Genomic DNA, 16,843 nt, shown 5'->3' on the forward strand with positions numbered 1-16,843 from the left:
CGCTGGCAGGCAGGCAACTGCAATTAGATTACACTAGCAGACTGATGTTTCACAGTCAAAAAAGTTTTGTTTTTTTAAATTTACACTACTGTTACAACAGATATGAGTGGTGGCACTAGTTGGCAAGTGGGCCTGGCACACACGCTGGCAGGCAGGCAACTGCAATTAGATTACACTAGCAGACTGATGTTTCACAGTCAAAAAAGTTTTTTTTTACAAAATTTACACTACTGTTACAACAGATATGAGTGGTGGCACTTAGCAAGTGGGCCTGGCACAAACGCTGGCAGGCAGGCAACTGCAATTAGATTACACTAGCAGACTGAGTTTCACAGTCAAAAAAGTTTTTTTTTTTTAAAAACTACACTACTGATACAAAAGATATGGAGTGGTGGCACTAGTTGGCAAGGGGGCCTGGCACCACACGCTGGCCAGGCAGGCAACTGCTTATAGATTACACTAGCAGACTAGATGTTTCATCAGTCATAAATTGTTTTTTTACAACATTTCTCACTACTGTTACAACAGATATGAGTGGTGGCACTGCAGGCAGGCAATTGCAATTATATTACACTAGCAGACTGATGTTCACAGTAAAATTACACAGGCAAAAAAAAAAAAAAAAGATATTCTAGCCCTAAAAAGGGCTTGTTTGGGGTGCTGTCCCTTACAGCAGAGATCAGATGAGTCCTTCAGGACTGTAGTGGACACTGAATACACTAGCCTAGCTATCAATTTCCCTATAAATCAGCAGCAGCTACACTATCCCTCCTCTCACTAAGAATGCAGGATCAGAATGAATCTAAAATGGCTGCTGTCCAGGAGCTGGGAGGGTCTGGGAGGGAATGTCTGCTGCTGATTGGCTGAAATGTGTCTGCAGACTGTGAGATACAGGGTCAAAGTTTACTCAATGATGATGAATAGGGGGCGGATCGAACATTGCATATGTTCGCCCGCTGCGGCGAACGCGAACAAGCTATGTTCGCCGGGAACTATTCGCCGGCAAACTATTCGCGACATCACTAGTAATAAAGGGACTATCTATCTTTTAAAACAATAACAATTCTGGCTGAGACTGTCCCTTTAATATCTATATATATATACACACACATTAACACATAAATATATGTATTCATATACATGTATATTTGCTGCCCATCGCTGTGCAACTTACTGTACCTCCTTCACTATGCTAGTTCTCATACTGTATCTGACGGCATGAAAACAAGGTTCTCATTGGAGCCTATGGTAGCGCATTCTTGTGAGCGCAATGCTTCCGTGCAATGCAAACACAAGGTCGCGTTTGCATTGCACCTGACTTGTAATACCAGCACACAATAGCATCTTGTGATCTGGCCCTTAGTGTTTAATGAATGCAAGGCAAACAGTCAGTCAGATTTACCTATGCTCAGAAGAGGACAGAATATTAAGTTACCAACATGTCACCTCCCTCATTTCACCAAGGGCAGAGAGAGTGTTCATTTTGAAATAAAAACACATAAATTGTTTGCTGTCTTTTACACAATAACGGCTAGATTACGAGTTGTGCGTTAGGCTGAAAAAGCAGCGTTAACAGGTCCTAACGCTGCTTTTTCCCTACCGCTGCTATTGCGAGTCTTGCAGGTTTAGGGGCACAGCACACTTCTTTGGCCTTACCGAAAAACGACTTACGTAAACTTTGTAAAGTCTTTTTTCTAAGGGACTTCCATAGCGCTGATATTAGTCTGTCCTGGGAGGCCAAAAAGTGAGCGGTACACCGTCTACCTCCAAGATCCATAACGCATTTAAAAGTCAGTAGTTAAGAGTTTTATGGTACAACGCCGTAACATAAAACTCATAACTAAAGTGCTAAAAAGTACACTAACACCCATAAATTACCTATTAATCCCTAAACCGAGGCCCTCCCGCATTGCAAACACTAAAGTACATTTTTTAACCCCTAATCTGCCGCTTCGTACACTCCGTACACCTCCGCACTCCCGCTTCGCAAACACTAGTTAAATATTATTAACCCCTAATCTGCCATCCCTAACATCGCTGCCACCTACCTACATTTATTAACCCCTAATCTGCCACCCCCAACGTCGCCGCCACTATTCTAAATGTATTAACCCCTAAACCTAAGTCTAACCCTAACCCTAACACCCCCTAACTTAAATATAATTTAAATAAATCTAAATAAAATTAATATTATTACCTAAATAATTCCTATTTAAAACTAAATACTTACCTATAAAATAAACCCTAAGCTAGCTACAATATAACTAATAGTTACATTGTAGCTATTTTAGGGTTTATTTTTATTTTACAGGCAAGTTTGTATTTATTTTAACTAGGTAGAATAGTTATTAAATAATTATTAACTATTTAATAACTACCTAGCTAAAATAAATACAAAAGTACCTGTAAAATAAAACCTAACCTAAGTTACAATAACATCTAACTTTACACTATAATTATATAAATTAACAAAATTAAAAACAATTACACTAACACCCATAAACTACCTATTAATCCCTAGAACCGAGGCCCTCCCGCATCGCAAACACTAAAATAAATTTTTTAACCCCTAATCTGCCGCTCCGGACATCGCTGCAACTATAATAAACATATTAACCCGTAAACCGCCGCACTCCCGCTTCGCAAACACTAGTTAAATATTATTAACCCCTAATCTGCCGTCCCTAACATCGCTGCCACCTACCTACATTTATTAACCCCTAATCTGCCACCCCCAAAGTCGCAGCCACTATTCTAAATGTATTAACCCCTAAACCTAAGTCTAACCCTAACCCCAACACCCCCTAACTTAAATATAATTTAAATAAATCTAAATAAAATTAATATTATTACCTAAATAATTCCTATTTAAAACTAAATACTTACCTATAAAATAATCCCTAAGCTAGCTACAATATAACTAATAGTTACATTGTAGCTATCTTAGGGTTTATTTTTATTTTACAGGCAAGTTTGTATTTATTTTAACTAGGTAGAATAGTTATTAAATAGTTATTAACTATTTAATAACTACCTAGCTAAAATAAATACAAAAGTACCTGTAAAATAAAACCTAACCTAAGTTACAATAACATCTAACTTTACACTATAATTATTATTTTATTTAGATTTATTTAAATTATATTTAAGTTAGGGGGTGTTAGGGTTAGACTTAGGTTTAGGGGTTAATAAATTTAGAATAGTGGCTGCGACGTTGGGGGCGGCAGATTAGGGGTTAATATATGTAGGTAGGTGGCGGCGATGTTAGGGACGGCAGATTAGGGGTTAATAATATTTAACTAATGTTTGCGAGGCGGGAGTGCGGCGGTTTAGGGGTTAATATGTTTATTATAGTGGCAGCGATGTTGGGGGCGGCAGATTAGGGGTTAATAAGTGTAGGTAGTTTGGAGCAACATTGGGGGCGGCAGATTATGGGTTAATAAATATAATGTAGGTGTTGGTGATGTTGGGGGCAGCGGATTAGGGGTTAATACATATAATATAGGTGGCGGCGGTATCCGGAGTGGCAGATTAGGGGTTAATAAGTATAATGCAGGTGGTGGCAATATCGGGGGCATCAGATTAGGGGTTAATAAGTGTAAGATTAGGGGTGTTTAGACTTGGGGTTCATGTAAGGATGTTAGGTGTAAACATAAAATGTGTTTCTCCATAGGAATCAATGGGGATGCGTTACTGAGTTTTACGCTGCTTTTTGCAGGTGTTAGACTTTTTCTCAGCCGGCTCTCCCCGTTGATTCCTATGGGGAAATCGTGCACGAGCACGTACGACCAGCTCACCGCTGACTTAAGCAGCGCTGGTATTGGAGTGCGGTAAGGAGCACAATTTTGCTCAACTCTCACTTCTTGCCTTTTAACGCTGGGTTTGTAAAAACCCGTAATACCAGCGCTGTAGGTAAGTAAACGGTGAGACAGAACTGTTCGTTAGCACCGCATAGCCTCTAACGCAAAACTCGTAATCTAGCCGTATGTTTCTTTTTATCTTTAATTTAGCATATTTGAAGCACTTAATATACCTTTAAAATAACTTAGTGCTGTGTTAATCTAGAGATTGTTTTATTGCAAGCAATAGTACATAAATATTTAGAGGCAAATACAAATTACAAATACAGTTTTACAGGCATTTACCCAACAACTGCCTCAAACCTATCAAGGGTAAAAGTGACACATGATTTAAAGGGAAGTAAACAGCTTGTAATTGCCTTTCTGTTGTGTTTCTATAGAATAACATATCAGCCAAGTCTAAACATTTTTTTAAAAAACAAACTAACATCTTGTTTACAGAATATTGTTTTAATAGCTAAACTCCACCAACCACTTGTCTATATTAAAGGAGCCAATCTTGGCTTGAGTCTGCAGACAACAAGGATAGCCTTTAATTTAGTATAAACTACATTGTTTTGCAGTGGTTATCTGGTAAATCCAATTAGGGAGAGATATGTAGCATGGTTAACCTTTAGAAGTAAATATAAAAAGAGAGAGAGATGCACTCAGCTGAGACAGAACAAAAGCTGGAAAAACTTCCGTGCCTGTTCATTTTTGGGTGCCACTCAGGGTGCATACTCTTTTAGCACACTATGCCCCTTCACAGAGAAAAAATATCCTGTAGCATATCAGTCTGACCCTGCCCAATGACAGTCTAGCACCGAACTACCAGGCAATTCTTCTCTGAACAAGAGCAACAACAACCCCAGATGATCGTTTCGTCAAGGCCCGAGGCCCGAGAAGCAACCTCAGTTGATCATTTCGGCCTATTGTGGGCCTCGTCAGTGAGGTGCAGTTGCATCTCTCTAGGGCATATGTGCAAGGAGTCCACGTCTGGTTTCCCCTTTTACTCTTAGGGAGACCCAAGAGAAATTTGCATAAATATAAAAAGGAGAGAGATGCACTCAGTTGAGACAGAACAAAAGCTGGAAAAACTTCCGTACCTGTTCATTTTTGGGTGCCACTCAGGGTGCATACTCTGCCCCTTCACAGAGAAAAAATATCCTGTAGCATATCAGTCTGACCCTGCCCAATGACAGTCCAGCACCAAAATACCAGGCAATTCTTCTCTGAACAAGAGAAACAACAACCCCAGACAAAGTTTTTCCAGCTTTTGTTCTGTCTCAGCTGAGTGCATCTCTCTCTCTCTTTTTATATTTATGCAAATTGCTCTTGGGTCTCCCTAACAGTAAAAGGGGAAACCAGCCGTGGACTCCTAGCACACATGCCCTTAGAGAGATGCGACTGCACCTCATTGACGAGGCCCACAATAGGCCGAAATGATCAACTGAGGTTGCTTCTCGGGCCTTTGGCTTGGATCAAGTGCAGTTTTCTGTGCTTGGTCTTGGTCTTGGTTTGCTGCCTGGAGACCTGCTCCTTCGGCCTGGGGTCCTTTCCCTTTGGGGTTTGGGCTCCTGCTGCTATTGGGGGGGGTGGCTACTCCTTAGGCGTAGAGCAACTGGGTAGTAGGGCCATCCCCTTGGCCTTGTGGCATCGTCCCTGGACTTCAGCCACATGTTGCTTTTGGGGGGACGCTCTGAAATCCAGCCTAAAGAGGCAATAGAGTAAATATGGCTACCAATGTGCCAAATGTTCCCCATAAACTTCGGGTGTTGATTTCTGAGGACTTTCGAGAGAAGATTGGTTTGGCTCATGTCCAGCAGGTGGTTTTGGAGGGTGTTTTGAAGATGCCAAGAGCAAGTTTGCATTGTGTTCAGTAAATTCCCTTCAAGAGGGATTTTTGATGTGGCTTTCACCGATGAGCATTATTTACAGACCTGCTATCAACTGACTATTGATATGGCTGCTGCTCCAGAGTTGGTTGGCATGAAATTTGTTGCCTGTGTGCAGAGGGAGAGAAGAATCCCGGTGACAGTACATATGTACAACCCTTGGGTCACTGATGTGGAAATTCGTCTGTTTCTTTGTCGCTACTTTGATGATGTTCAAGGAGGTAGCAAGCTGAAGAATCAGTTTGGGACTTTCAATGGAAAGAGCAGGTTCTGGGTGCGGTTTGTGCCTGATGAATTAGGTATTGGTGGAAAGAAACACCCTCCACAGACTTTCGCCATTGGTGGAAATAGAGGTTTCCTATACTATGATGATATGCCTCTTTTTTGCCGTAGTTGCAACCTGTTTGGTCACATTGCTGAAAATTGCCCAGGTGCCAGATGTCGAAATTGCGGTGAGGAGGATCATCTTGTTGCCCACTGTAGTAAACGCCGGACCTGTGACCTGTGTGGTTCTTCAAGTCATCTGTGCAGGATGTGTCCTTTGATGATGTTGCAGGGGCTTGATAGAGTGAAGCCTTCCTATGCTGATGTTGCAAAAAAAAACATCTTCAGTTGCAGTTGAGCCATCTGTGAATGAGGAGGAGGTCTCTGATGAGGCATTGAACTCTATATTACCTCTTTTGTGCAAGAAATCTGCATTTGGGGTCCCTGTCGGAGAGGTGTCTGATGCTCCTGTGGTGGTTCCTGTGGCTGAGAAGGTGGAGGAAGCCCAATCTCATCTTCAGGAAGTGGATCTTGCTACATCTAATGTGATAGCTGCTTCAGATGTTCTTGAAGCCCTGTTGCCCAATTCTGTGGATGATACTGTTACTGTTCCTGGGACAGAGAATTTTTCCTTCACTGAGTCATCTTGTGATGCTGCTCCTGATGCTGTTCTTGGTGAAGGGGAGAACATTGATTGGTCTGCTGTTGTGTCCTCTAGTTCTGAGGAGGATATGGACACTGAAGGGAAAAAATTTGCCTCCAAGCGAAAAATAGATGCGGATTCTGATGGAAGGGAGAGTCCTGATTTGAATCTTCCAGTAGTTAAGGGTGCAGATCCAGATACTACAAGTGATGCTGACTCTTTAATTTCAGAGTTTCCTTCTGTCTCTACTAAAGACGTTCCTTCTGACTCAAGCCAGTGTATAGGTGACTTTTCTGATGCCTCTTCTGTTGGTTATCTAGATAAAAGAGATGTGAACCAACTTGCTGAAGTTACTGGTTATGAGGCTGGCACGGGGGAGCCTAGGAGGTCGGAACGTCACAGAGGCAGATTTAAAGGATCTCCTTTGAGTCCTAAGAAAAAGAAAGGAAAGAAGAAGTCCTGATGTTATTTCTTTTTTTGTTTTTCTTTAATTTATTTTTGTGATGTTTCTGACCATTTCTTCCCTTAAAGGGACAGTTCACCCAAAAACTTTCTCCCTTTAAATTATTCCCAATGATCCTTTTTACCTGCTAGAGTATATTAAATTGGTTGCAAGTAGCTCCTTTACTCATATTTCAGCATTTGAAATAGCTGATTTAGCTTGTGGTTTCCCAACCTATACTGAAAGTTTTGATACTGGCGTATATGCTATTGAATAGCCTAAGTAAACACAGCCAGCAGAATAGATTACACCCTCAGTGGGGGGCATGATAGTTAAGTAATAAAATGATAATTTTCCTTTGTTCTCTCTATGTATTGAGCTTTGGTTTTCTAGACAAATATAAGATAAGGAAGCAAGTCTGTGTACATAAAAGTGATAACATAATGAGATCTGATATTATCTGAAGCTCAACCCATTGTAATAGGCTGTGGTTTCAAAGCACAAAACCAGCTACTTCAGATACACAAATAAACCCGAAAATGCAATTTCTCAAATATTTTATACTCTGCAGTTGGTATAACAAGTCATTTAAAATACATTTATGGAAAAACAATTTTACAGTGTACTGTCCCTTTAATGTCAGGTGTATGACAACTATAGCAAGGAGAGCTGCAATTTTTAAATTATTATCTGTATGTTCTGCTAATAGTTTTTGTTTGCAGGAATGTGGTCTCTCTGAACATCCTAAATGTGCTGACTGGAATATGGTCCTAAAGTATGGTCTTGTTCTTCTGATAGGAATGGGGGGGGGTGGGAGTTTTTGTTTAAGGGTTTAGTTTTCTATCCTTAATGTGTGTTCATATTGTCCCAGGTCGGGGTACTTTTGGTTAGTTTTTAGTTTTTGTGGGACTGTTTTTCGTTTGTTTAATGTATATGCTTCTCCAAATAGGGTAGAAAGTTTGCTTAATTTTGAAACTTTAAAGTTTTTTCTGCCAGGTCGAGAGCCAACTTTTTTGGTTGGGGATTTTAATTGTATTATTAAGAATGGGGACAGAGAGGGTGGGAGTGATTGTAGGGTGGATAGCTGCAGCGGAAGTTTTTACTTGATTTTGCTTAAATCTTTCGGTTTTGAAGGATGCCTTCGGGTCTGTTTCTTTTTCAGGGGGAGGGTTTTACTTCTTTAGTGATAGTGGTGGGGATAAAATCTCGAATTGATTTTTGTTTTTTATCTAAATTTTTATGTGTTGATGATTTTTCTTTAAAGCGGATGCCCTTTACGGATCATGCCCTTTTGATGGTGTAAGGTGAATTGTGATTTTGAAGATCAAGTATGGTAAGGGTGTTTGGAAACTGATGTGGCTTTTTTAGAAGATGAGAAGTTTAAGCGTCAGTTTGTTTGGATGTATAAAATGTGGCGTGAAAGAAAATGTGATTTTAGTAATGTGCTTATGTGGGTGGGAATGGTTGAAGGTGGAAATAAAGAGGTTTTTTTATTAAGAAAGACTGTGAGAAAGCTAGAATGGAAAGGGGAGTTGTATGATAAATGGTATCTGAGGTTGTTGTATTTGTATGAATTGAGAAATTGTGGTATTGATGTGCAATGAGAAAATTGCTGAAGCAAGAAAGATAATTAAAAAGTGTATGCATGAAAAAGGAAAGAAAATTGTTTTTATGGCAAGATTGGAGAAAATGGAAAAAGGATGAGTCTTGTAGTAAATATTTTTTTAAGAAAGCTTTTGAAGGAAAGACTGGTTTTGTTAGTGTTTTTGATAAGGTTGAGTGTGAAGTTAATGGTACGGATGGTTTTTGCGTAAGTTCATGAGTTTTTACAGTGGAGCTGTATAAAGAAAAAAACAAGAGATGTTTTATTGGAAAATGAGTTGTTGGAAAACATTGAGTTAAGTTGGAAAAAATATGATAATGATTTGTTAGAAAGGGATCTAAGTTTTGGATGAGATTGCAGAGGTTGTTAGGAGTTTTAAAGGAATGGGAAGGTACCTGGTTGTGATGGTTTTGCCTGTTGAATATTTACTTGTTTTTGGAATTTGATTGGGGTGATATGTTGGATGTTTGTAGTTTGTTTTAGAGATGAATGTTTTTGCCTGTTTCAATGAGGAAAGGTTTGATTGTTTTGTTATTTAAAAAGGTGATAAGAGAGATTTGAGCAATTGGAGGCCGATTACGTTGTTGAATGTTGACTATAAGGTTATTGCAAAGGTGTTGGCAATAGAATGCGTGGAGTGATTGGTAGAGGTTGTGGGTGAAGAGCAAGTGTGTGCTGTTCCTGGGCGTCAGATTTCTGAAAGTTTGTTGGTTACTACGTGATGTACTGTGGTATGTGAGGGAGAGGATGAGGTCTGTTGCTGTTGCTATTGTGGATTTTGAAAAAGCGTGATATGATAGGGTAGTGCATGATTTTATGTTTCATGTTTTAGAACGTTTAGGTTTTTCTGGTAAGATTATTGGATGGTTTAAATGTTTGTATAGTGATATTGTGAGTCAAGTCCAGGTTAATGGTTTTTTGACTGAGGAATTTTGTGTTAAATCTGGAGTGCGGTCAAGGGATGTCCTTTTGTCTTCCTGTGTTATTTCGTATGTGTCATTGAGCCATTATTAACGTAGTTTGAGGAAGGATAAATAGTTAGAGGTTGTGAGTGTTCCTGGTAGTAAGGGAAGGTGTTTAAAAGTGATGGGTATATGGATGATGTGAGTGTGGTATGTGAGACTCAGGCTGGTTTGAGGAGGGTGAAAACTTTAGTTGAATGTTTTTGTATGGCAAGTGGTTTCAGAGTTAATTGGAATAAGTGTAAAGTTAAAGTTTTTGGTAATGATAGGGAGATTGATTCCTGTGGATGGCCTGTGACTGAAGGTGCAATTGAGGTGTTGGGTGTGAAATTTGATGTGGATTTGAAAGGCTTGGAAAGTTGGGAGAATGTTTTTGATAAAGTGAGTAGAAAACTTCAGTTTTGGTCTTTAAGGACTTTATCTTTGGAAGGAAAAATGTTAGTTAGTTATTAAATCGGTTTTGATCCCTATTATGTTATATTTGGAGTTAGTTTTTCCGCCACCTGAGAGGATTTTTCGGAGAATTTTGAGAGTGTTGTTTTCTTTTTTCTGGAGTTCTGGTATGGAGCGTTTGAAAAGAGATGTTGTTGTTAAGAGTAAGAATGTTGGTGGTAAGGGTTTTCCAAATGTGGAGAGATTTTTGGCTAGTGATGTGGGCTGTGAATATGTTAGATAGGTGTGTTGGTTCTGAGTGGTAAGGATAGCATGGCTGGTTGTATGGTAAAGTATGCTTGTGGAAATGTTTTTAAGACGATATGGTTTATTTGAGATTGATAGAAAGAAACCGGTATGTTTTGCTGTTCCGTGGTTTTATGTAAGGGTGGAATGTTGGATTAAAAAACATGGTTTGGAGAATGTTAGTAGGGATAGTGGTGTGCAAACAGAATGGTGTTGAAAATGTTGGAGAAGAAGGAAGGTCTTGAGTTGATTGGGGGTTTGAATGAAAATGAATGTGTGTTGGTATGGAAAACTGTGTGTAATAAGTATTTGATTGAATAGGCAGAAAGATATTAGTTGGATGAGGTGTGCATAAGTGTTTGCCAACAAGGAATTTTCAGAGAATGCTTTGTTTAGTGGGCTTCAGAAGTGTGTCCTAGAGATGGTTGTTTTCAAATGAGAGTGTTATTCATTTGTTTTGGAATTGTGAGTATGCTAGGGATGTTTGGAGAAGTTTGAAAAGGATGATTAAGGGTTTGACTGGAGTGCAGTTTTTCACTTTTTTTTTTTTTTTTTTTTTTTTTAAAGGAGCTTTATTGAAAAAATAAACAAACATTATACATGAAAGTCAATGGTATGGCATGAAAGAATATACAGCATTTGACAAAGCTTTGACAATCATTTTGCTCCATTTTTACAATTTTTAGAAATTTTCTGTAACATGATATATAACTTTTGTAGATGGGCCCAAAAATTGGGCAAAACAAACACATAAAAACCTAACAGGGCCAGTTGGAGTAAAATAAAAATGATATTGACTTTATTTCAGTATGTCGTCACTACTAAGATGGCCGGTCCTTGCGTACCCCTCGACTTCATGTGAATAAGGGAATAGTCAGAGAATAGAAGGGGAGATATAGGGTGCTGAAATAGAGAGAGGTGGAAGAGAAAGAAGGGTGAAAGAAGGGGGGGGGGAAAAAAAAAAAAATTAAAAGGGAATAGGTAACTCACATTGTACAACTATCTGTTAAGTTACAGTGGTTCCAGGTCTACTAACTAGCCCGCCAGGCAGGCACCGTCCCACATCTGCAGCAGCGTCATATAGACATCCAGCTTCTGAATCCTAACATAGTGATATTTTTCCAGAAGCAGGATGTCCTGCACACTTTGTTTCCAATCCGCCAGCGTGGGAATCTGAGCTGATTTCCACCTCCGGGGGACAAGGTTCTTGGCTCCTGTCAACATCAATTTTAGAAGTGTCTTTTTCAGACTGTCCTTTATTTTGTTGGGAAAATGGAACAACAAAATCTCTGGGATTTTTGGAATATCCATCTCCAGAATCACCTGAATCTCCCGCCAAACGGAGGTCCAGAAGGGCTCCAAGAGGGGGCAATCCCACCAGATATGTAAAATCGTTCCTGTCTCCCGCACCCTCTCCAGCACCTGTCTGAAACTCTAGGGTAGATTGCTCGAAGCCTAGATGGCGTAAGATACCATCTGCTCAGGAACTTGTAGTGAGACTCTTGTATACGAGCTGAGACCGAGACTGTCCTGGCAGCCAGAAAAATACGCTGCCACGCCTCCTCGGACAAATCCGTTCCCAACTCTCTGTGCCACATTCTGGTATAATTTGGAAGGGGGCTGTCCTTGGGGTGAAGGAGAAGAGCGTAAATGATAGAGGTCAAATGTCTGGATGGAGTTTTTTTCGTGCATAAAGCCTCGAAGGGTGTAGGGTCCCTCAATAAATGTGTCTTATGTTTGTGGGTGCTTATGAAATGACCTATTTGTAAATAGGTAAACCAAGACAATGGGATCTCAGGGAAGTCAGCCAAAATCTCTTCCCTTGTCTTTATTCTCCCATAGAAACAAAGCTGGCCACTCTGTTACCGAACACTCTGCTCTGTTCCGGGGTATTCTAGACTGAAGTGGTAGGTCGGGGTTGGAATATATAGGCGTCAGGGGGGAATACAATGTTGAGACATGGGAGTCCACTTTTATCGTAGTATCCCATACGCTAAACAGCTCCTCCAACAGGGGGTACTTCCGCACACAGGAAGATCTGTACTTAGCAGCCGTCCACAATAGGGGCGACAGTTCCTGCACTTGTAAAGCATCCTTGTCAATAGTAATCCAATCTTTTTGTGGATTACCCTGGCACCACTCAACTATTCTCTGCAGGATCACTGCTTTCCTGTATAGTCTGAGGTCCGGGAGGCTCAGTCCGCCATCTTCCCTAGCTAAATACATCGTTTTTCTGCTTACTCTCGGTCTGATCCCCTGCCAAACATATTCCTCAATTAAGCTTTGGAACTGTGTGAGGAAGGTAGGAGGTAAAGGGATAGGTAGTGTTTGAAACAAGTACATTATTCTTGGGAGAACATTCATTTTCACTACCCCTATTCTTCCCAACCAAGAGATTGTTTTGTGTTTCCACCCCGAAAGGTCAGCCGCAACTGTACGTCTAAGCGACATGTAGTTAGCCTCAAAGAGGTCTGCAGCTGAGACAGCTAAGTGTATGCCAAGATATTTCAGTCGGCTTTCTTTTATTTGAAACGGGCTGTGTTCCTTGAGCCATCCCATTACAAGTGGGTCTAAGTTGACTCCCAGAACCTCAGACTTAGTGGCATTCAGTAAGAAGTTTGAGACCCTACCATATTTGTCAAACTCCTGTAGCAAGGCAGGGACCGATGTCTCAAGGTCTCGCAGTGTGAACAGAAGATCATCGGCATACATACATATCTTACATTCCCGATCTCCTATTAGATATCCTTTGATTTGTTTGCAATCGCGGATATTACACGCTAGGGCCTCTACCGAAATGGCAAACAGTAAGGGGGATAAGGGACACCCCTGCCTGGTGCCATTTGAAATATCGAATGACTCGGAAAGAAGACCATTGACCCGTATCCTCGCACTTGGAGAGGAGTAGAGGCTAAAGACTGTGTTAATGAACCGCCTCCCAAATCCCATTCTCCCCAGGGTGCCTCTAAGGAACTGCCAGTTCACCCTGTCGAAAACTTTTTCCGCGTCAGTCGACAACAGGGCGAACGGCAGCCCCGGTCAACAGAGTGTGAAATCAGCTGCAACACCTTAAGGGTGTTATCCCTAGCTTCCCTACCCGGTATAAATCCGACCTGATCTAAAGCAATCAAGTCTGGTAGGTACTTATTAACTCTGTTTGCTAACACCTTCGCCAAGATCTTGACGTCAGTGTTCAGCAAAGATATCGGCCGATAACTTTGCGGTTTGTCTGGGGCCTTTCCTGGCTTTGGTAATACTGTTATGTATGCCGATAGCATAGATGCCGGTAATACCCCATTGTCAGGTAAAGTGTTGAACAAGTTCTGGAGGTGTGGCAGAAGCTCCGGGAGAAACGCCTTGTAGTATTTTGCACTTAGCCCATCTGGGCCAGGGCATTTAACACTCGGGAGGCTTTTCAGCGCGTTCGCTATCTCCTCCCCGGACAGGGATGTCTCCAGAAAGGCCCCAGCTTCTTTGTCTAAGGTTCGGAGCTGAGTGGTCGTGAGGTAGTCTTGGACCAATTGGCTCTGTGTGGGCATGTCCCCTGATTGAGCGGCCAGGCTGGTTTTGAGATTGTACAGGCCATCGTAATAAACACGGAATACTTCCGCTATACCACGGCTGTCCCGGTGGGTCACATTTCTGTGATCCTTCATGGAATATACATAAGCTTTGAGTTGGGATCGCTTTAGTGTCCTGGCCAGTAATTTACCAGCTTTATCCCCTCCTCATAGTACCTTTGCCTAAGCCAGATCGCTATTTTATGATTTTCATCATGAAGAAGCTGTCTAAAATCCAATCTGGCTTGTGCCAGTCGATTGTCAATATCGCTATTTAAGGGGTTTTTCTTATGTTGTTCCTCTAATATCTTAATATCAGTTAATAATTGGTTATATCTCAACCTTTTTTGATTCTGCAATCTGGCTTTATGCTTGATAAGATGACCCCTAACAACACTCTTATGGGCCTCCCACACAGTGGAGAGGGGCATATCCTCTGTTAAATTCAATTCGAAGTATTCTCGCATACGCTCTGAGACATCCTCCAGGATGACCGGATCACCCAAGAGGGTCTCATCCAGTCTCCAAATATAGGAGGTAGCAGGCATATCGGGCCACAGCATTTCAAAGGAGACCGGTGCATGGTCAGACCATGTAATTGGGGCAATATCACTACGTTGCACATATTCAATACCATGAGAGTTTGTAAAAAAATAATCTATACAGGAGTATTTCCTGTGCGGGTTGGAATAAAATGTGAATTCTGTTTTTCACTTTTAATATGATGATGTATGGTTTGTGTGGAAGTGGTGTGGAAAAGGAGAAAGCAAGATTGATATGGTTGTGTGTGGCATGTTGTGTGAAGGAGGTGTTGTGGGATGTGCGTAATATATTGATTTTTAAGAAAGAGGTAGTTACTGTAGGTAATTGGTGTGGGGTATGATCCGTGGGAAGTTGTTTTTGTATTTTTCTTTTGACAGGAGGCGATATGGGGAATTAGATTCTGAAGGCATCTGGAAGACAAAGAAGTGGAAGGATTGGATTATTTATTTATTTTTTTTTCCCCTCCAGTCCGCTAGATTTGGAGATTTGTCGGTAACGACCCGAAAAACTAACGCCGGCTTTTTTCTGGCCGCACCATAAAAATAACTCTGGTATTGAGAGTCCACATAAAGGCTGCGTTAGGCTCCAAAAAAGGAGCGTAGAGCATTTTTAACGCAGCTTCAACTCTCGATACCAGAGTTGCTTACGGACGCGGCCAGCCTCAAAAACGTGCTCGTGCACGATTCCCCCATAGGAAACAATGGGGCTGTTTGAGCTGAAAAAAAACCTAACACCTGCAAAAAAGCCGCGTTCAGCTCCTAACGCAGCCCCATTGTTTGCTATGCGGTAACCCTTCCTACGTCTGCACTTCACACTTTAACATGTACCCCGAGTCTAAACACCCCTAACCTTACACTTATTAACCCCTATTCTGCCGCCCCCGCTATCGCTGACCCCTGCATATTATTATTAACCCATAATCTGCCGCTCCGTAAACCACCGCTACTTACATTATCCCTATGTACCCCTAATCTGCTGCCCTAACATCGCCGACCCCTATATTATTTATTAACCTAAAACCTTTAACCTATAAATTATTCCTATTTAAAGCTAAATACTTACCTGTAAAATAAATCCTAATATAGCTGAAATATAAATTATAATTGTATTATAGCTATTTTAGGATTTATATTTATTTTACAGGTAACTTTGTATTTATTTTAACCAGGTACAATAGCTATTAAATAGTTAAGAACTATTTAATAGCTAAAATAGTTAAAATAATTACAAATTTACCTGTAAAAGAAATCCTAACCTAAGTTACAATTAAACCTAGCACTAGACTATCAATAAATTAATTAAATAAACTACCTACAATTACCTACAATTAACCTAACACTACACTATCAATAAATTAATTAAATACAATTGCTACAAATAAATACAATTAAATAAACTAGCTAAAGTACAAAAAATAAAAAAGAACTAAGTTACAGAAAATAAAAAAATATTTACAAACATAAGAAAAATATTACAACAATTTTAAACTAATTACACCTACTCTAAGCCCCCTAATAAAATATCAAAGCCCCCCAAAATAAAAAAATGCCCTACCCTATTCTAAATTACTAAAGTTCAAAGCTCTTTTACCTTACCAGCCCTGAACAGGGCCCTTTGCGGGGCATGCCCCAAGAAATACGGCTCTTTTGCCTGTAAAAAAAAACATACAATACCCACAATTGGCTTGTATGTTTTTTTTACAGGCAAAAGAGCTGTATTTCTTGGGGCATGCCCCGCAAAGGGCCCTGTTCAGGGCTGGTAAGGTAAAAGAGCTTTGAACTTTAGTAATTTAGAATAGGGTAGGGCATTTTTTTATTTTGGGGGGCTTTGTTATTTTATTAGGGGGCTTAGAGTAGGTGTAATTAGTTTAAAATTGTTGTAATATTTTTCTTATGTTTGTAAATATTTTTTATTTTTTGTAACTTAGTTCTATTTTATTTTTTGTACTTTAGCTAGTTTATTTAATTGTATTTATTTGTAGCAATTGTATTTAATTAATTTATTGATAGTGTAGTGTTAGGTTAATTGTAGGTAATTGTAGGTAGTTTATTTAATTAATTTATTGATAGTCTAGTGTTAGGTTTAATTGTAACTTAGGTTAGGATTTCTTTTACAGGTAAATTTGTAATTATTTTAACTATTTTAGCTATTAAATAGTTCTTAACTATTTAATAGCTATTGTACCTGGTTAAAATAAATACAAAGTTACCTGTAAAATAAATATAAATCCTAAAATAGCTATAATATAATTATAATTTATATTGTAGCTATTTTAGGGTTTATTTTACAGGTAAGTATTTAGCTTTAAATAGGAATAATTAATTTAATAAGAGTTAATTAATTTCGTTAGATTTAAATTATATTTAACTTAGGGGGGTGTTAGTATTAGGGTTAGACTTAGCTTTAGGGGTTAA

The 16,843-nt window shown here is 39.8% G+C and overlaps 1 protein-coding gene across 1 annotated transcript in view; it reads right to left on the reverse strand.

Annotated features, from left to right (window-relative positions):
- The window catches only part of LOC128661408 (calphotin-like), a 123,838-nt gene extending 110,800 nt beyond the window's left edge, over window positions 1–13,038 (reverse strand). The window contains exon 1 of the mRNA XM_053715664.1: window positions 12,765–13,038. Within this exon, the coding sequence (XP_053571639.1) occupies window positions 12,765–13,038 (274 nt within the window). The remainder of the gene's footprint in view (window positions 1–12,764) is intronic.
- Between the last annotated feature and the right edge of the window lie 3,805 nt (window positions 13,039–16,843).

This window comes from Bombina bombina, chromosome 5 (genome assembly GCF_027579735.1).
Source record: "Bombina bombina isolate aBomBom1 chromosome 5, aBomBom1.pri, whole genome shotgun sequence".
NCBI lineage: Eukaryota > Metazoa > Chordata > Amphibia > Anura > Bombinatoridae > Bombina > Bombina bombina.